Raw genomic sequence first — 18,721 nt, 5'->3', positions numbered from 1 at the left:
AGAAATGCCTATGTAAAACTGCCTGACAATTGGTATGGTTCGTGTTACTTGGCAATTGTCTTCCCCAAAATATATCATGCAAAAGATTTAGCGATCATAGAAGGAAAGGCTTCGACAAGAGCGAAAAGAGAAGTAGGAGATGCTGAAGTAGTTGGAGACATATTTGGAGCGATGTTTCCTATGTTAGGTTTAATACTTAACGATGTTAAGATCAGGAGACTAGCTACAGTTGTAGATAGATTATCTGCAAGTACTGCAAGGTCATTAATGCTAGTAGAAGGCGAGATGCAATCGATTAGAGCAATGGTTCTTCAGAACCGACTTGCTTTAGATGTTCTGCTAGCAAAAGAGGGCGGAGTTTGCAAGGCTTTGAAGGTCCAGGAATGTTGTACTTATATTCCTGATAATTCAAAACCACTTGAGAAGGTCATACAAAACATTACAGAGATACATCAAGAAATCGAAGATTTGACAAAAATAAATGTTTGGGAAAAAGTAGGTCATGGAGTAGGAAAGGTTGGAAGTTGGTTTGCCAACCTTGGTAAAAGCATTGTATGGTACATATTAAAACCTGTATTAATAGTATTAATTTGTATAATCACATTGTTAGGATTAGTGAAGCTAAATAAATGGTATAGGTCGAACCGGTTACAAAGATCCATGAGAGAACAAGAAAGGAGATTAGCTGCTTTACAAGATCAACAGTATAAAAGTTTAAGAGCTCTCGAAACGATAAAAAGAGGGAATGTTGTAACTAGTTCTGTGTAAAGGTGCTATTCAAATTGCATTTAGTGATGACCCCTAAAGGTCATCAAAGGGGGGAACTGAGAGAGCGCAATTTGAATAAAACGTATATCCGAGTCATATTTACAAGCATATCGTATAAACGTAGGAATGAAATGTATACGGTAACATGAAGTTGACACTTGTAGCATAAAGATAACCGATGTAACCTGAATAATATAGGAAATGTATTTTGTATTTACTCTACAATATGCATTAGAATTAGGAAGCCCGTATACACGGTGGGCTAATGTAGAAATGTGTAGAAATGCTTACGAACAGAAGAACGTGCAAAGTAGAATTCATATACGTGTGTAACTTTAAGTGGAGAAACGGCGAGAAATGTAACATGGAGGAATGTGCAGAGAGCATACATACCGATGTAACAAATGAGAATATAAAGTTGTACTCTACGTAATTTATATTCTATGTAAAATGTATTCACTTATAAGCAAAGGATTTGCTAAATGCGATTATATATAAATGTGTGTTAAAGGTTGTACTGTGTAGAAGTTGTAGGAATGTTAGAAGAGTTAGGTCATGTGTGATTTTAACCTAACTGACCAAGGGTTCGCAGGAGTGTAGTCTGCTGTATGTAATTTAGTGGGCTCACAGGAGTCGTGAATAGCCTTGTTCTGAATGTGCGAGCCAAAGAGTCTAGGTTCTTGTTAGATTTAAGGTGACAATGCCGGACGAAGTTTATGGCCTAAACGTGAGAGGAGACGCTTGGAATTTGAGTCTTGTTTTGAAATGACCATTCACAGGACCAAGAAAGGTTACGCATATAGTCGTAAAGAGTAAAGTTCTGATGAGGTGATAGACTTTTGCTCCGAAAGTGTCAAATGAAATGTCAAGTGAAGTCACCAGCAAGAAGACGAAGATGGCGTCTAAGAAGAAGGGTCAACTTAACGGAAGACGTAAAGAGATGAAGTTATGGAAAGAGCCAGAAATGACATCATGGGGAAAGTCCGTGGTGGGCGTCGAAGGGGGCGTTCCACCCATACTGTGATTGTGTATTTTAGGGACAGCACCCCGGGGAGAAGACAGCGAACAGCTCCGAGCAGATGCCATCATAGAGAGCTCAAGGGAGAAGTTAGGAGCGAGCGCAGAGAGATCAGAGCGCAAGAGAGCAGTAGGCCGAGGACCCTTAGAGAGCAGATGGGTAGGCAGAGAGGGTACTGCTTTCTAAACTTAAGATTACCATTAGAGGCTAAGAGAGTTTGAACTTCTTTGGAAGTCAAACTGCTGACACCTTTTTTAGGTAAGGAATTTGCGAAATAGGGATGTCACCTAGCATAGAGTAGGGACAGATTTAACTTGTTTATTCTCTTCTGTAGATGACGCAACGGAACCACATTGTATCTATGCTTTTTAATTTGTTGATTCTCGAACTGACTTTAATTGTATTCGTTTGTAGACTGAGGTTCTTTAGGGAATATATGTTCCTTCTAGTTCCTGTATACTTATTGAATCTTATCCTGAGAGGATTGTATTTGCAACTTTTCTTAATTTTATATTAAACCTTTTAAACTTTACCAGTTGTAAGTGGTTCTTCAGAGTTGCGTCAGTTTATGGGGTTTATCTAACCTATGCGGGGTTTGACTTTTACTCAATAACAGAAAATAACCGATCCAAATTCGACGAATGAGATAAGTTATCAAATTGATCATAAAAGATATTAAAATCTCATTCCCCGCAGTAGTAAAGTGCTTCCCAAAATCGACTTTTATGCTAGGGGCACTGTGGAGTAAGGATCTGCAATAGTTTTACATATTCAGAACCAAGTCCATCCTAGGTGTTCCAGGGGTCGGGGGTCCTGTAGATATAGGCTGGGTCCTAATAAAAGATGTTTTATAAGCCCTGGTGTTGGATAGATAGTCCAGTTCATTTTCCCCATTGCAGATCCCCAGCCACATAGGTTAACATTGCAAGAAGTTATCTAATGATTCCTGGCAGGAGAATCATAAAAATATAATTCAAGGACTTACTAGAATGGTATTCATAGATCCAACAATATTCTATTGTCCAATAGATCCTAAAATGTACAGGCAAGAAGTTATGAGACTTTTTTGTCTGTAAGCCAAAATACAGCCTTCCAGTACTCTCTCCTGATAGGTCAGTTAATTGAATTAGCCAGGCTGCTTTCATTAGTCAATAAATAGCCCCTGGCTTGAAGGAGCAATTCTGGGAGGACAGTGGTATGCTACATAGGAATTCCAGAGCCAGGGGGAGGGGGCCCCCTACCGCCAGGAAGTAATAAATCTCTCCATTTACCAGGACTAGGCCGACCCGAATGATGGTATTGATAGATCCAACAATAAGCTATTGTTGAATTTATCCTAAAGTGTGCAGACAAGATGTTATATGACTTTCTTGTCTGTAAGCCAACATTCAGCCTTCCAATGCTCTGTCGTGATTGGTCAAAGTTCAGTGTATTAGCCAGGCTGCATTGAACAGGTGTTAAGTAATCCAGTGTTGAAGGAGCGATTCTGGGAGGTCAGGGGTCTGCTACATAGGAATGACAGAGCCAGGGGGAGGGATCCTAAAAAATAATCTTTAATAGAAGGAGACAAGCAGGAGAAACCAGTTTCATGTATACCCCTACTATTTTAAACCAGCCAGATGGCAGGCTAATGAAAGGAATGTGCAGATGCCAGGGTGAGGGAGAATATGAAAATGAGCCATCCTGGAGGTTGATATGGTTAGCTCTTACCTCTCTGCTGACTCTCTCTGAGGTCTCTGGTATCTTTTACATTAATGGCCACTGTTAATCCTCCAGGTACCACGGTCTGTCTGCAGTGAGAGCTGTCCTCCGGGGCACAGAAAGGCGGCCAGAGAGGGGGAGCCCCCCTGCTGCTTCGACTGTGTCCTTTGTTCCCAAGGGGAGATCGCCTCCAATGGTAGGTCTGGACAGGAAGAGTTCATGCAGGAGTTTAGAAGGTAAAGGAAAACAAGGATTACTTTAAATGTTGTTTTTATGTTTAAACATATGCAGTGCATACAAGAACATATGTGGGGTGATGTCTGGCTTCAAATTACTGCTTATTTTGTATCATGGAGACTATTTTCCTTTTCTCTGACATAAAAGTGTGTGCATTTTGTGTACAGAATGATGTGACAATCCGCTGGGGTTTAGCACGTGTGAAAGGAAGCCTCTAGGATGTAAATTTTTTAATACACAACAAATTAAATACCTGTAAATGAACTGTACAAATTATTATACTTACATCAGCAGTTACAAAGTACAAATCAGGCAATTTTTGTAATTCTGAATTTGATGGAAATTTAGAATTTAGTATGATTAAAACAAATCAAGGCACTTTACTCGGTGAGGCGCACATGAAAAATATTCATGAACTCTATTTTCACTGATTATGTGAACTTAGTGCAGCATGTGGAAAATTGATACGGTTTGGTGAACATTATCTACGCCATCTTCCCTTTTGCCCCGATGCCGCACTCTTCGTCACACACACCCACCACTTTAGCTGCCTTGACCAGAACCACCCTCTGCACACCCCTGACCCCCAACACGGTTCCTCACCTACACAAGCACCTCCACGCACTGATCACTCCCGCTTTCACATGCCTTGCGCGTAAGCGGCAGCCATTTTTAGCACCATGGCCCCTCTGCCCCTCGCTGATGGCCAGCGCGTCTCTCTCTCTCTCTCTCTCTCTCTCTCTCAACCTCACAGGCATCCCCCGCACGCTGATAACCCCCTCGCTCTCAAATGCCTTGGGTCATAAACCCCTCTTCAGCGCAGATCTGCCGCAGAATCCCATCCTGTTCCCAGCGCGACACCTCCCTTCATTCCTTTCATAGTCTCAGGCCCTTTGATGCAAACCCCCCCCCCCTCTTTCCTGTGTGCCCGTCTGTCTTCCTTGTTCCCAAGCCACCACCTGGCACTGCGGATACTGTTTATTACCCCGTACAGTAGGAAGCCTCCCCTTATCAAAGGACCCTCAAGTCGATCGAACACCCTTCACCCCATGAGATCCGACCAACCCCACCCATTCCGCGAATCGGCGGAATGTCCAGCTGCACGATAACCATCCCCTGTTGTGACCGGGGCGGGGGCTTCAACTGTAAATGTGTGGGAACGGGCTTGAAGCGGGGATTCCTAGGATGCTTTTCCAAACATCAAAGTATTGACGACTATGTGTTTTATGTAATAAAGCAGTAAACCTGAGTATAAGAGGCCAGGCCTCAGAGATGCAGTTAGAGCACCTCGTGACGATACTTGCTGTCTGAATTGATGTGTTCTCCTCCGGATAGAATAAACCCTCGTTTCCTGCCTTTCAGTCTCCAGCGCCTGCTTCTTCATGGATTAATACTTTGTGGGTAATAGAGGCGACACCGCCGGGCAACACAAAAGGGTCTTTGGTCACTGGTTGTCTTTGCACCCTTTTACAATTGGCGTCCCAAGCGTGGGGCCCATCAGCGACTCGTGGATCCAGTGGGAGAGGTCCTGACGACAGAGTGAACGACTGCAACGATCGGAAGGTACCCTGTCCGATAGACCCTCGTCTGACAGCCGATCATCCGAACTTCACTGGTTCCGAACGGACCTCTCTCGAGTGATCTACGGTCCTGACTGGGAACCATCAGGAGTGCCACGAGGAGTACGAAGAGAAGAGGACGATCGGGCGCTGGATTCGGAAGACAAGAAACTGTCCATGCGGTCCGGGTAAGGTCGTGTAAACACGACAAATCGCGAAATGATTGATAATTGATGGAAAATACTAGTATTACTTTTTGTTAATTTATTTGGAGTTTCGCTGTCGGCAAACGGAGAAACAACCGGCTCTCTCTTTGCAAGCAGTGAAGGATAGGTAACGCACCCGTCGTGCCTATCTTTCTCCCCCACTGATCAATTGCCCCTCCCCATTGATTAACTGTTACGGATTGTTTTCTGGAGATTCTCTGTCTGCAAACAGGAAAAGAATAGGTCCCCCTCTTTGCAGATAGTGAAAGGGTAGGTGACGCAGACCTTTGCGGGCCTACTTATTCTCCCCATTGACCATTTTTATTTTGTATTTATTGACCAAACACTGATTGCCCGATATTGGTTCTTGAGGTATTCACTGCGTGCAAACAACGTAGAATAGAAATATTCTGTCTAGTCTTTGCACGCAGTGATAAGATAGGTAGTGCTGACTATTATCCCCATTGTGATCCGTCATGCCTGTCTTCTCCCCACTGATGGATAGCTGGTTCAGCCCGGACCGTTTATTAGAGGTGGACCATCTAGCTCCGCTGGAAGGCACCCCTAATAAAGAAATGTTCACAAAGTATGGATTAATTACCATAGCCTATAGTAAGCTATGGCACAAGTATACCAAAGCGAACCAAGAGAAACAATGGCCACTGATAGGATCCTTCGATTTAGACAAAATAGAAACGGTAGAAATAGCCCTTTGTAATAATAAGACAACGCCTATTATGCTCGATAGTCTCGGTATGTGGCGCAAAGAAGCTACGCAACGAAAGGAAAGAGACGAAGTCAGAGTAGGTAAAGAAACGCGGCAGACAACCCTCCAAACGCCTGGTAGGCGAAAGGAAGGGCCAACGACGACACAGTTCCGAGGATTAGACACAAAAAGAGAACGGTGTAATGGGATGTGTCGACAGGACAAACCCGAGGCACAACGACCCAAAAGTAATCCCCCGACACTATGCACAGGACGAACAGATTTAAGGCAAAACCAATGTGCTTTTTGTAAATGTCTCGGGCACTGGAAAGCCCAATGCCCGACTCTACAGAACATAGGTAAGAGCGGAGGGTCGACAGAAATAACAGGTCGGCAGAAAGGGAGAAGGCGCGAGATAAAAACAAATCAGACTAACACGGACAGGACGGATAGAACCACCACGTTTGATTATGCTCGATGGCACAGATTTCGTCAGACCAATTTCAACGACATGTCTGAGTTCTGGGACTGATTGCTCCCTGTTGCCCCCCCACCCCCACTCTGAAAAACAGAAGCAATTACAGGCCTGCGTAGACAATCCCCCGTAGAAAAGGACTCAAGGAAACCAAGCATCTGTTATATAATTTAGGATTTAATTACGATAAAGATAACACACAACCAACGATAAATAGAAAAACTAGTAAAACATTCTTTGAAGTAAACTGTACTAATAGGAACAATACAAAACATATTACGCTCACTCCGGAAGTTCTCAAAATGTAACAAGTCAACGGTCCCGCCCATCCGGAAGGTGAAACACACAGCACGTGTGGGGCGGGGCCAGCCATCAGCCATAGACCAAAAGAAATCGCTGACGAGAAGGTACAGGAGGCTCCATGGGCCGACATGAAATGGTCTTCCCATACTCTCCTTCCTGGGGTGACGTCCCCTGGGCCACGAGTAGGGAGGGGGCGGATGCAGATGACCCCCTCCCTCGTATCTCCTGGTCCGGCCATCACAAATTCCTCCATCGAACTGGCGCAGGGGGACTGGGAGGGAGAGGCGACGCGGACGAGCCTCTCCCACCTCCACAGGTAGGAGGTTTCCCAGCCCCGGCCCGGCGCCGAAATCCTCCAGCCGGGCCACAGATCTATTTGCGTAGCACAGGACGTACAATGCCTGACGGATCTATTTCCGCAGCACAGAGCGTACAATGTTCAACGGGACTATTTTCGCAGCACAGAACATACAATGTCCGACGGGCATACTTGTGCAGCACCGGACATACAATGGTCCCCCAAGAGTCGGAGTCAGGGGTGTAGGGTGGTCATCATGTGCACCCCTGATTCAAAGGGACGGCGTGGGATGCGCCGGGAGAGGGAGGCGGCACGGACGAGCCTCCCTCACCTCCCCAGGTGAAGGCTCCACAGCTGCACCCTGGCGCCCCGAACCAAATGTCCTGCTCCAACAGCATGATGTTCTGTCTTTGTCGCCACAAGAAGTTTTTTTTCCACTCCTGAAAGACACGACGAAGGGCGGCGGCTGCAGGGTCTCAAAATGGCGTCTGGGCCCTCTGGAAGGCGGGTCTAGGCCGCTGGAGTAACTTTGTCCGGAATTGCAACTCGGGCACTTGCCCACCTGGGCACGAGCCCCCACCTCCGACATCATCCCCACAGCTTTGAAGATTCTACCAGAGTCCCAGAAGCCCTCGGCCCCTACAGGCTTCCGGTAAGGAACAACTGGAACGACCACGACATAGCCACAAGATGGTGGTGCTCTCGTGTCTGCACCAGCTTCAGTCTGAACCACCCAGGAACATTATGGGCTAACGAACTCAAGTAAGTTCCGGCTGAACATCAACGTGACCCGGTAAGAAAGATTCTACCTCCCTCCCCCCCTTTTTGATTGACGGTCCACACCACCAGCCCCTCTGTTAGCACAGGTTTTTGAACTGCCGAAAGGGACTCTGGTCCAACCGCCAATCGTCAGAGACATTTTTTTCCCCTGATGCTACTTCCGGACTAAACCGGCCTCGCCCAAAATGGCGCCGGTATCAAATAGGAACTAACGGACACCTCGTGGTGCTCTTTAGCTAATGAGACTTGATGTACTAAGATATATATATGTGAACCTTTGCACACTTGACGAAAAGGAGAGGAGGGTTCGCTTGGCGAACATTTAAAAGGGGTCCCGTCAAAATGTTGATTTCAATGAACGATTTATTTTGGTATTTATTGTAACTGGTACATAATGTCGCTTATGATGCACACCCACGGTATACATCTAGGAAATGTGATTACAATGAGCTTGACTGTGTTCCCATTTATGAACTAAAATGCCCCTGATCCCTCATCACTTAACGAGACGTTTTTAGTTACTTGCAAATAATTAATTAGGCCTTTTTAACATGTTCTTATGCGACAAACCCCCCCTACTGTATGTGCTTCCACCATCGCCACGTCCAGCCAAAATATGATTGCACTCTCACATTTTACGTACTGAACGATTATGCAAATAAAGGTTTTCCAAACTATGAATGGGTATCACATACTTTTGTAAATGTGGGAATCGGCGGTAGGGCTATTTTGTGCACAACCATTTTGATCTCTTTTTAAGGTTATTAGAAAAATGGCTGTTCGGCCCCGGATTTATGATCGAATCTAAGGTATGATACGCTGCCTCCAAATATGCGACTAAGCTCAGGAACTAACGCATGAAGAAGGACCCCGACTTCGGAGAATGGGTAAAAGCAAAACGGTATGAATGTTAGAATGTCATAAGGGTATGATGATCGAAGGTACTAAGGGACAGGGTTAGCCGAAGAACTGATATGCCCTAGAACATCACATTTACAAACCAGATACCTCGCGCTAGGCACCTCTGATTTCTTTTTAGCGTTCTCCCCACACACACGACCTATACTGCCACCCTCGGACCGTCCCCCCCATGAACAACCTATCGCTCACCACCCTTGCCACACTGCCCACCCCTTTGACTTCGGAAACCGAGACCCCAGGGATTATATCCTGAGGGGATAAGACGGGTATGTGGTAAGTAAAGGACTTTCGTGCCCGTACATTTGATATGCTCGAATGTTGTTCCCCCTCCCTTTCCCTCTTTTTCTCCCTCTGCAGGTTACAATGGAATCACGATTAGGGTATCGTAACAGATCTGGAGCCACGTCACGCCCGATACATGAAACGGACTAACGCTGCGAGATGACACCAAAGGGCGCCCAACTCAATGCACGTCCTTCTTGTACCTGACCTAATGCTCTTCCGTCCCAAACTGCATGCTTTCTACATCCTAACACAGACCCGAAACGTCTCATATTGGGTAATGCACTGAATAGCCTAAATGGTACACAGTCACTCTCCCAGGACACATGTGTATCATTTAGCCTATCGTTGCACATCTCCCTATCTATCTCTCTATCTTTCTCTCCCTCACTTTCTCTCTGTCTCTCCCTAAACGACTGGCACCTAATTGGCGAACCTGGTGTACCACCCAATTGGCTCCAAATACCACAAGTATTTGCACAAACTTCGTTTTTAATAAAATTGCATTGATGCCATGTTAATACCTCTCCTTTTCTGCTAAATATTGATGAAACCTAGATTGACCGAAAAGAAAGGGACAGGTAAGACGACTAAGGTTCTCTAATCTAACCCATTTTAAGGGAACTACTTGTCAGTGGCATCCATGATAAAATGTTTCTGGTAACGCGACCTTCCCCGTCCCAAAATTGTATCCATGCCCCAATCAGCAAAGGCAATCGAGATATACCCGCCTTCCCAGGACACCATCAGTTTTGTATCGGCTGCCCCAGACGAGAATTTGAAAAATGTCCCTTGCTCCAATTCACTGTGTTCCTAGTTGTTTTCCATAAGACCCCACTCGCCCCAAAGATGAGTTTAATGGTTATCGCAAGCCCCCCCCGAGTTTTTAATGAAGTAGCCAGGTTGTAAGAAACGATGTAGAGATTAGAATGTTTACAAAGTTAAAATTAGATCGAAAAATGAAAGAACTTGTTGCAGTAAACCTTGTTGAAAATGAGATGTTTAGCTAAAAGATAGGACGCATTGATGTAATGGAGAATCGTTTAGCCTATGTTCATTCCTCAGAAGGATGCCTATCAGACTATGGTGAATAACACGTTACACTTTTCCGTAAAATACAAAGCCCTGAAGACCGGTCTAGCCTTGCAAGACTCGTACTAGGGAAATGGGTCTCTACCAGGAGAACTGACATGACTGTAATAAACAAATGCAATGAATGGGTATCAGACCTCGTACCACGACAAATGAATGTAATAAACCGACGAAACGCCAAAGAAATAGCCACGAAGGGAAGTTGTTGGGAACCCAGCAAACCCATCATCAATTGTTTATACGTTGGCTGTAGACCTCAATGTAGCGGATGTTTACCCCAGTTGCTTGGTGTTGGGAGAGAAATAGATTTACGTAATTACCTTCCTCTGCAAAACCTCTAAAGACTGTCTTTTCAAACTCATTTAAGGGTACCACTGTCGGAGGAGAAAAGAGACCGGATGTGGGAGCATGCGGCCTGACTGCCGATCGTGGAACACCGGCAACGGAGGCCAAGGCGAGACCACAACAGTAAGGAGTCGCAGGACGAGGCACTGTTTCCGCCAAAACTAAAGGAAAGGGCTGATCTGAGGCCCCTGCTCTATGATCGACGTGTGCCGAAAAGTCCCCGCTCTCTGAACGTGATTATGGACCCGCCTGTCTAAAATTTTCCGTCTCCCTGGTCTGTTCCCGATCTGGCCCTGCTCCATCCCCTCCTCCTCCGACCTACCATAAGGACTATTCGCACACACCCCCCCCCCCACCTGAACTTTCAAAATCCTCTAAATCCTACTGTGCCATCCGGAGAAGGGTATTTCCTGCGTCAAAAAGGAGGGAGCCCTGACTAAGTAGACCACGAACTGTGTTAAATCTCAGAACGGTGACCTAAAAACACCACCAAGGGTCACCCCAAAAAGAAGCTAAACGAAGTATGTGGTTCTGCCCGATACCGAACACCTTGAAGATGATGGAAGCAACAGGAAATACCCACCACAGAAACCCAGGAACAGACAGACTCCACAACTCAAAGACAATTGCACCCTTCACCACAATCCTTTTCTGTCTCCTTCTAATGACCACACTCTGGATTATGGAAGAAAATGCATCTGCTCCAAAACCATAACGCATTTCTCCCATGAGGTCTGGCGAAACAAAACAAAGACGCTCTCCTGCCCGCAGACCTCCAACGGCTCAACCCACATGGACATTCCTGCTAAAGAACGAATCGTAGTACAGGTGCTCAACAGTGCCAACAGAAAGCGACAAAGAATGCTGAGAACTCACTAGTAATGGTCCACGACCATAAGACACTGGGAACCCTGATTATTGTTTTTACTATGTCTCATTTCTCTCCCAACCACCATTGAATTGACTATGCTCCAACCGAGTACAAAAAGAACTTACTTACGTGGTAACCTATCGGCTCCTATTCCGAATGACTACAAACATCTATGATCTGTACCCAACGCTCTCACTGCATAATTTTTGTCTGATATTGCATCCAACAAAGCTCAACGATGAGCCCGCCCAGCAGATGAAAAGATTTTAAAATGTAATGTTTATGTACAGTTCCTTCACCTGGGTTATCACTTCCTTACTTATGACCATAACAGTAGACATAGATAGGAATTAGGCCAGCAAGATGTCTTAGAAATGTTAAAGGGAGGACTGTGGAAAATTGATACGGTTTGGTGAACATTATCTACGCCATCTTCCCTTTTGCCCCGATGCCGCACTCTTCGTCACACAACCCACCACTTTAGCTGCCTTGACCAGAACCACCCTCTGCTCACCCCTGACCCCCAGCACGGCTCTCCACCTACACAAACACCTCCACGCACTGATCACTCCCGCTTTCACATGCCTTGCGCGTAAGCGGCAGCCATTTTTAGCACCATGGCCCCTCTGCCCCTCGCTGATGGCCAGCGCGTCTCTCTCTCTCTCTCTCTCTCTCTCTCTCTCTCTCTCTCTCTCTCTCAACCTCACAGGCATCCCCCGCACGCTGATAACCCCCTCGCTCTCACATGCCTTGGGTCATAAACCCCTCTTCAGCGCAGATCTGCCGCAGAATCCCATCCTGTTCCCAGCGCGACACCTCCCTTCATTCCTTTCATAGTCTCAGGCCCTTTGATGCAAACCCCCCCCCCCTCTTTCCTGTGTGCCCGTCTGTCTTCCTTGTTCCCAAGCCACCACCTGGCCCTGCGGATACTGTTTATTACCCCGTACAGTAGGAAGCCTCCCCTTATCAAAGGACCCTCAAGTCGATCGAACACCCTTCACCCCATGAGATCCGACCAACCCCACCCATTCCGCGAATCGGCGGAATGTCCAGCTGCACGATAACCATCCCCTGTTGTGACCGGGGCGGGGGCTTCAACTGTAAATGTGTGGGAACGGGCTTGAAGCGGGGATTCCTAGGATGCTTTTCCAAACATCAAAGTATTGACGACTATGTGTTTTATGTAATAAAGCAGTAAACCTGAGTATAAGAGGCCAGGCCTCAGAGATGCGGTTAGAGCACCTCGTGACGATACTTGCTGTCTGAATTGATGTGTTCTCCTCCGGAGAGAATAAACCCTCGTTTCCTGCCTTTCAGTCTCCAGCGCCTGCTTCTTCATAGATTAATACTTTGTGGGTAATAGAGGCGACACCGCCGGGCAACACAAAAGGGTCTTTGGTCACTGGTTGTCTTTGCACCCTTTTACAAGCACACATAGAAGTTGCAGCTCGTCGTTTTTTAAATTGATTGTTTTTGTGCCGGAAGGGGCACCTGCCTGCGCATATCCAATCATGCATGGAGATTTGCTGTGTCTATGTGTGCTGCACAATGCTGCACACATTGAAACAGAAAAAACGAGGAGAAATAAAGCATTTCTCCTCCTTTCGTCATGTTAAGACCAGGTTTTTTTTGTCTCAATTTTAGCACAGTCTCATACTTATGCCACCCTTACAAATAGGTAGCAGTGGCAAAATCAATGGGTATTGCTGTGGAACGCCCACCGCAACACCCATTGCCCACCCCTTTCAAGCCAAGTATAGCGTGAAAGGGTACCTTATTTAAAAGGCAGCGGTAAGCCACGTTACGTGGCTTAATACCACCTAGTCAATAAGCAAAGCCCGTATCGCCACAGGAACATCGAAAAAAGTGACACCACAGTAGCAATAGGGGCTTGTAAATATGCCCCATAATTGTATCAGTAATACTGCATGTCTGGCCAAATCTAGTGGCCATTTCAATGGAATGTGCTGCCTGTATTTAACTGTGCGCTATCACACCAGGCTGTACTAAAGTATATGGACAGTGTGCTCCACCAGCTGTGCACCAAGGTCTGACTCCTTTCTGCTGAAGCGTGTCTCCACTACTTAGCAAGAGTACAGAGCTCTATGGGCAACTAAAATGGGTTTAGCTAACAAAGTTACAAATCGGGGGGAATGCCACACAAAAGATTGTCATTTTCAATATTCTGTTTATTGAACATTGAGGCATATTTATGAGCCTCATTGGGACACTCTTGGAGCACACAACATGGTGCATTCGTGAAGCAACTCAGAAATGTGATTTCTGAAGCCACGCAAGGCCACCTTGCTTGGCCCGGAGGGGCTTCATAAATCTTGAGTAAAGTAACGGCAAGTACATCGCTGTGTTGCCTTACTCTGTGCCAGGGAGCCATTCCATGGGCATTGCACGGGTGTACCCACGCAACTCCCATGGCTTTTGGTGCATTCCAAGATGCACCTGAACTAGTAAACCTGTGAAAGTACCAAACAGATGTGCCTTCCCTGGAGAGGTGTAACAAGGAGAAATATCTTTATTACTCTATGTCTCTTCCATTCGGCATTCATCAGCACACACAGATAGAAGAATATCCCTCCCAGGATTGTTTTGTGCAGGCAGATGTACCTTCCTGCACAAAAACAATCCTGCATGCACCCCTGCACCATGGTGAAAGGGGGCCTGCATTGGTGCTACACAGCAAAAAAGGCGCCGAGGAAATGGCAGGAATGCTCCATATTCTTTTAAATACTGCTCACTCCTGCCATTTCCTTGTCACACAGTGCAGCAAGGAGACTTGGGCACTGCGCGACAATATCATAAATGTCCCCAAAGCTTTTTTATCAATCCATGTCTTATTGGCTGATCTCTACTTGAGACTGGCACACTGATTACAGGAAATGATAACATTTGTGTCAGGCACAAAGATATTTAATAAATCATTGTACATGTTAAAAGTTTATTGTAAATTACATGACATTATAACCATAACATGTGTGACAACCCAATGCTTTCAGATTCCTTACAGTGCCAACCGTGTCCTGATGACCAGTGGTCCAATGAGAGGCATGATCGATGCATTCCAAAGGTGATGGAACTCCTGTCCTATGAAGAGATGTTGGGTTTAGTGCTTACAATCTCTGCAATCTTCCTGACTATCTTCACTGCTTCTGTCTTGGGTGTCTTCGTAAGGCACAGGGACACGGCTATCGTCAAAGCCAACAACCGCGGGCTCAGTTACCTGCTCCTTGTGTCTCTCATGCTCTGCTTCCTCTGCTCCTTGATATTCATTGGTCATCCAAAGAAGCTCACCTGCATGCTGCGGCAGACATTTTTTGGGATAATCTTTTCCATCAGTGTGTCCTCTGTTCTAGCTAAAACTATCATAGTTGTCATTGCCTTCAAGGCGACCAATCCATACAGTCCTGCCAGGAAATGGCTGGGATCAAGGACACCATGGTCTATAGTTTTCTCCTGCTCACTGCTACAAGTCCTTATCTGTGCTGTCTGGTTAGTGAAGGCTCCCCCCTTTCCAGAACTAAACATGAAGTCATATAATGAGAAGATAATATTTGCATGCAATGAAGGAAACACCATCTTCTTCTATTGCATGCTGGGATACATGGGACTCCTGGCCACAGTCAGCTTTATTGTGGCCTTTCTCTCAAGGAATCTGCCTGGAAGCTTCAACGAGGCCAAGCTGATCACCTTCAGTATGCTGGTGTTTGTCAGTGTGTGGATCTCCTTCATCCCAGCGTATATGAGCACGCGGGGGAAGTACATGGTGGCTGTTGAGGTGTTTGCCATCCTGTGCTCCAGTGCTGGACTTCTGGGGTGTATATTCTTCCCCAAGTGCTATATCATTCTGTTCAGGCCTGAGAACAACACAAAAGGATATCTAGTTGGTAAAGTACCTTTAGCGAGAGAAAATAGGAAATGAAATGAGGTTGACATTACAATAAATGATGAATGTGTCAAAAAATAGAGGGAGTCTTTCGATGAGAAGTCTAAATCTTAGATGCGCAGTTTTTGAAGAAATTAATAACATAGGTTGATGCATCTCTGGAGATCTCTGCACACTTATTAAGCCATATCTTCAGCACATAACGTGCATATTTGTAGTGCTAAATTTGTTTTTAGTATGCATATTTGTTGAATTCACCAAGCTATCCTCTCTGTCACTGTAAACCTGGGAGCCACCATCTATTATTGTAACCTTGTTCACCATTTTACATGGGCACCTTTAAAGAAATGGTACTAGGCTTTTTGCAAAATCATAATATGCTGCCCATTGCTGCACAGTAACCAAGTCAACGCAAAACCCAGATCAGACAATTATTATTGTCATTTCTTTTAGACTTTCTGTGTGCCTCCAATTTCAGATCACTCCTGTATACATGTAACCCTTCCAAACTAGACTGTTGCTAGGAGTTAATTATATTGTAAATCAGACATCTCTGAATCAATACTGCAGTTTTATGTGCACCTAGATGGCCACTGTCTGCCAGGTAGAATCATAAACACAATGGGGTAGATTCTGATTCGGGAAACAAATTCGTACAACGATTCGTATTTGTAGCCGTTTCCGTACGAATCGTACAAATCCGTCCGAATCGCGTAGTACGATCCGTAGGTCAAAAATACGTCCGAATCCGTGCGAACCGTACGAAAAACAAGGCTAAATCCGTACAACATATACTCTCACAGTAAACCGTACGATTTGTAAACATGCCGTACGACCCGCCAAGTACGATCCGGAACGGGTAATGAGTACACCATTCGTACGTAACACGTTGTGTATGGGCAATTAGTATGGAGAGCCACACATTCACATACGCACCGTGCCCCTAAACCCAAGGGGTCTATGCATGGGGTGTACGCACCGTATACCAACGGACTTGGGGGGTACGAACCGTACCCCTATGCACGGTACGCCAACATTCATGGGGTGTACGCACGGGGACATACGCACCATACCCCTGAAATCGAGGGGTGTATGCACCGTACACCGACGCACCAAACCCCTGCAATCATGGGGTGTATGCACCGTACCCGGGGGGTCCGTTCTGTACGCATTACCAGGCAAAATCTGCTTTTCTGGACGTTTTCAGCTCCTGTAACAAAAGAGTTGTACGGAGTGTTGTCGATACGAATCTTACTTGCTGGGTTGTGCAAAGCTGCTTCGATCCGTACGGACATCGCGTACTGTGTGTTCCAAGTCAAGTCATAAAATTTGTATAGCGCACTACATACCCAGAGGGTTTCAAGGCGCTTAGGAAGGGGAGGAGGATTATTTGTCAAATATCCACGTTTTAAGCTGCTTTCTGAACGCTAGGTGGTTCTGGGTGAGGCGAAGGTAAGCGGGGAGTGAGTTCCATGTTTTAGCAGCCAGATATGAAAAGGATCTGCCTCCCATGGTGGTCTTGTTGATGCGAGGTACAGTGGCAAAGGCTTGGCTGGAAGAACGTAGTTGGCGGGAGGGGGTGTAGAAGGACAGTCGAGAGTTGAGGCAAGCTGGTCCGATGTCGTAGAGTGACTTGTGTGCGTGGGTAAGCAGTCGGAAAGTGATCCTCTTATTGACAGGTAGCCAGTGGAGGTCTTTAAGGTGACCAGAGATGTGTTCGTTGCGTGGGATGTCTAATATGAGCCTGGCTGAGGCGTTTTGGATTCGTTGGAGTTTCTTCTGGAGTTTAGCGGTGGTACCTGCGTAGAGGGTGTTTCCGTAGTCCAGTCGGCTCGTGACCAGAGCGTGGGTGACTGTTTTCCTTGTTTTGGAGGGGATCCAGCGAAATGTTTTTCTGAGCATGCGAAGAATGTTGAAGCAGGAAGAGGATACGGCGCTGACTTGTCTGTTCATTGAGAGTGAAGAATCCAGGATGACGCCAAGGTTCCGTGCGTGGTCTGTCGGGATGGGTGCTTTTCCGAGGGCTTCCGGCCACCAGGAGTCGTCCCAAGCAGAGGGGGATGTACCTAAGATGAGGACTTCTGTTTTGTCTGAGTTCAGTTTCAGACGGCTTTGTTTCATCCATTCTGCGACTTCTTTCATTCCTTCGTGTAGGTTAGTTTTGGCGGTGCTGGGGTCCTTGGTGAGAGAAAGGATCAGTTGAGTGTCATCCGCGTAAGAGATGATGTTGAGGTTGTGTTGGCGGGCGATGGCCGCGAGGGGGCTCATGTATACGTTGAAGAGGGTGGGACTGAGTGAGGATCCTTGAGGTACGCCGCAGATGACTTCCGAGGCCTCGGACTTGAATGGAGGAAGGCGGACCGAGTGCCAACCATACGGATTATTGAGTCGTACGGTCCTTGGTGCGATTCCTACGGAGAACTGCATTGGGTGCACATTGTACTACATCGTACGTACAGGGATGGTCTGGGAAACGATTCATACAGGAAAAATGATCTGTACGGCGATTCGGACTAAATTTTCCCGAATCGGAATCGACATCTATGTGGCAAAAGTCTCATTGCAGATAAAACACCAAGTCATTGAACCCTCTCTCCATCACACCTGTCTGTTAAGATGCAATGACACCTCACAGCTGTTAATAACATTAGTTTGAGAAATCAGACTGGTAAGTAAACATAAATAAATAAAACTAATTTCATCGCGTGCACTGTATTGCATTTGGTGATGCAGTGCACACAAAGAAATTTGTTTTATTTATTTATATGTTTACTTACCTGTTAAACTCCATAATCCATATATTACTACCCCCCACCCTGCCACTCCCCCTCCCCACGTCACGGCCCTGCAGGAACTCCTACTGCCAACCGCGGCTGTTTGACAACATTTTTTAAAAGCTTTCCAAGTTCAATGCTGGCCATCCACAAAATGTTTTCTACCTTGACGGGAATCGCTGTGATGGCGGATCCTTTCAACGTACAGCAATGGCCAGCAATCTTCTGTAATTAGGATGAACTTAGATGCAGAGAAGAAGTACTGGCATTGACTAAAATAACTGAAACTGGAGACATGCCCCAGGGGCGATGGGCACTCGGTGGAGTGCTACCAAAAATTTGCCCTGCAGTTGGCCGACCGCCTGCTTGATGTATTTAATGATACCCTTACCCATAGAGAGCTGCCCAAAATCATGCTGGAGGTGATGGTGTCCATGATCCCCAAACCGGACAGCGACCCCCTTCTCCCTGAGCTCCTACAGGCGGA

General features: G+C 46.1%; 1 protein-coding gene across 1 annotated transcript in view; it reads left to right on the top strand.

The window, feature by feature from the left end:
- LOC147693282 (vomeronasal type-2 receptor 26-like) overlaps positions 1–15,496 on the top strand; it is a 52,511-nt gene extending 37,015 nt beyond the window's left edge. The window contains exons 2-3 of the mRNA XM_086935890.1: positions 3,563–3,683; positions 14,574–15,496. Of these exons, the coding sequence (XP_086792016.1) occupies positions 3,563–3,683; positions 14,574–15,496 (1,044 nt within the window). The remainder of the gene's footprint in view (positions 1–3,562; positions 3,684–14,573) is intronic.
- The last annotated feature ends 3,225 nt before the right edge of the window (positions 15,497–18,721 follow it).

The sequence above is a fragment of the Lissotriton vulgaris genome, chromosome 8 (assembly GCF_964263255.1).
Source record: "Lissotriton vulgaris chromosome 8, aLisVul1.2, whole genome shotgun sequence".
Taxonomy (NCBI): Eukaryota; Metazoa; Chordata; class Amphibia; order Caudata; family Salamandridae; genus Lissotriton; species Lissotriton vulgaris.
The sequence above is the reverse complement of the archived record's forward strand: the minus strand, read 5'-3'. Positions and strand labels throughout refer to the sequence as shown.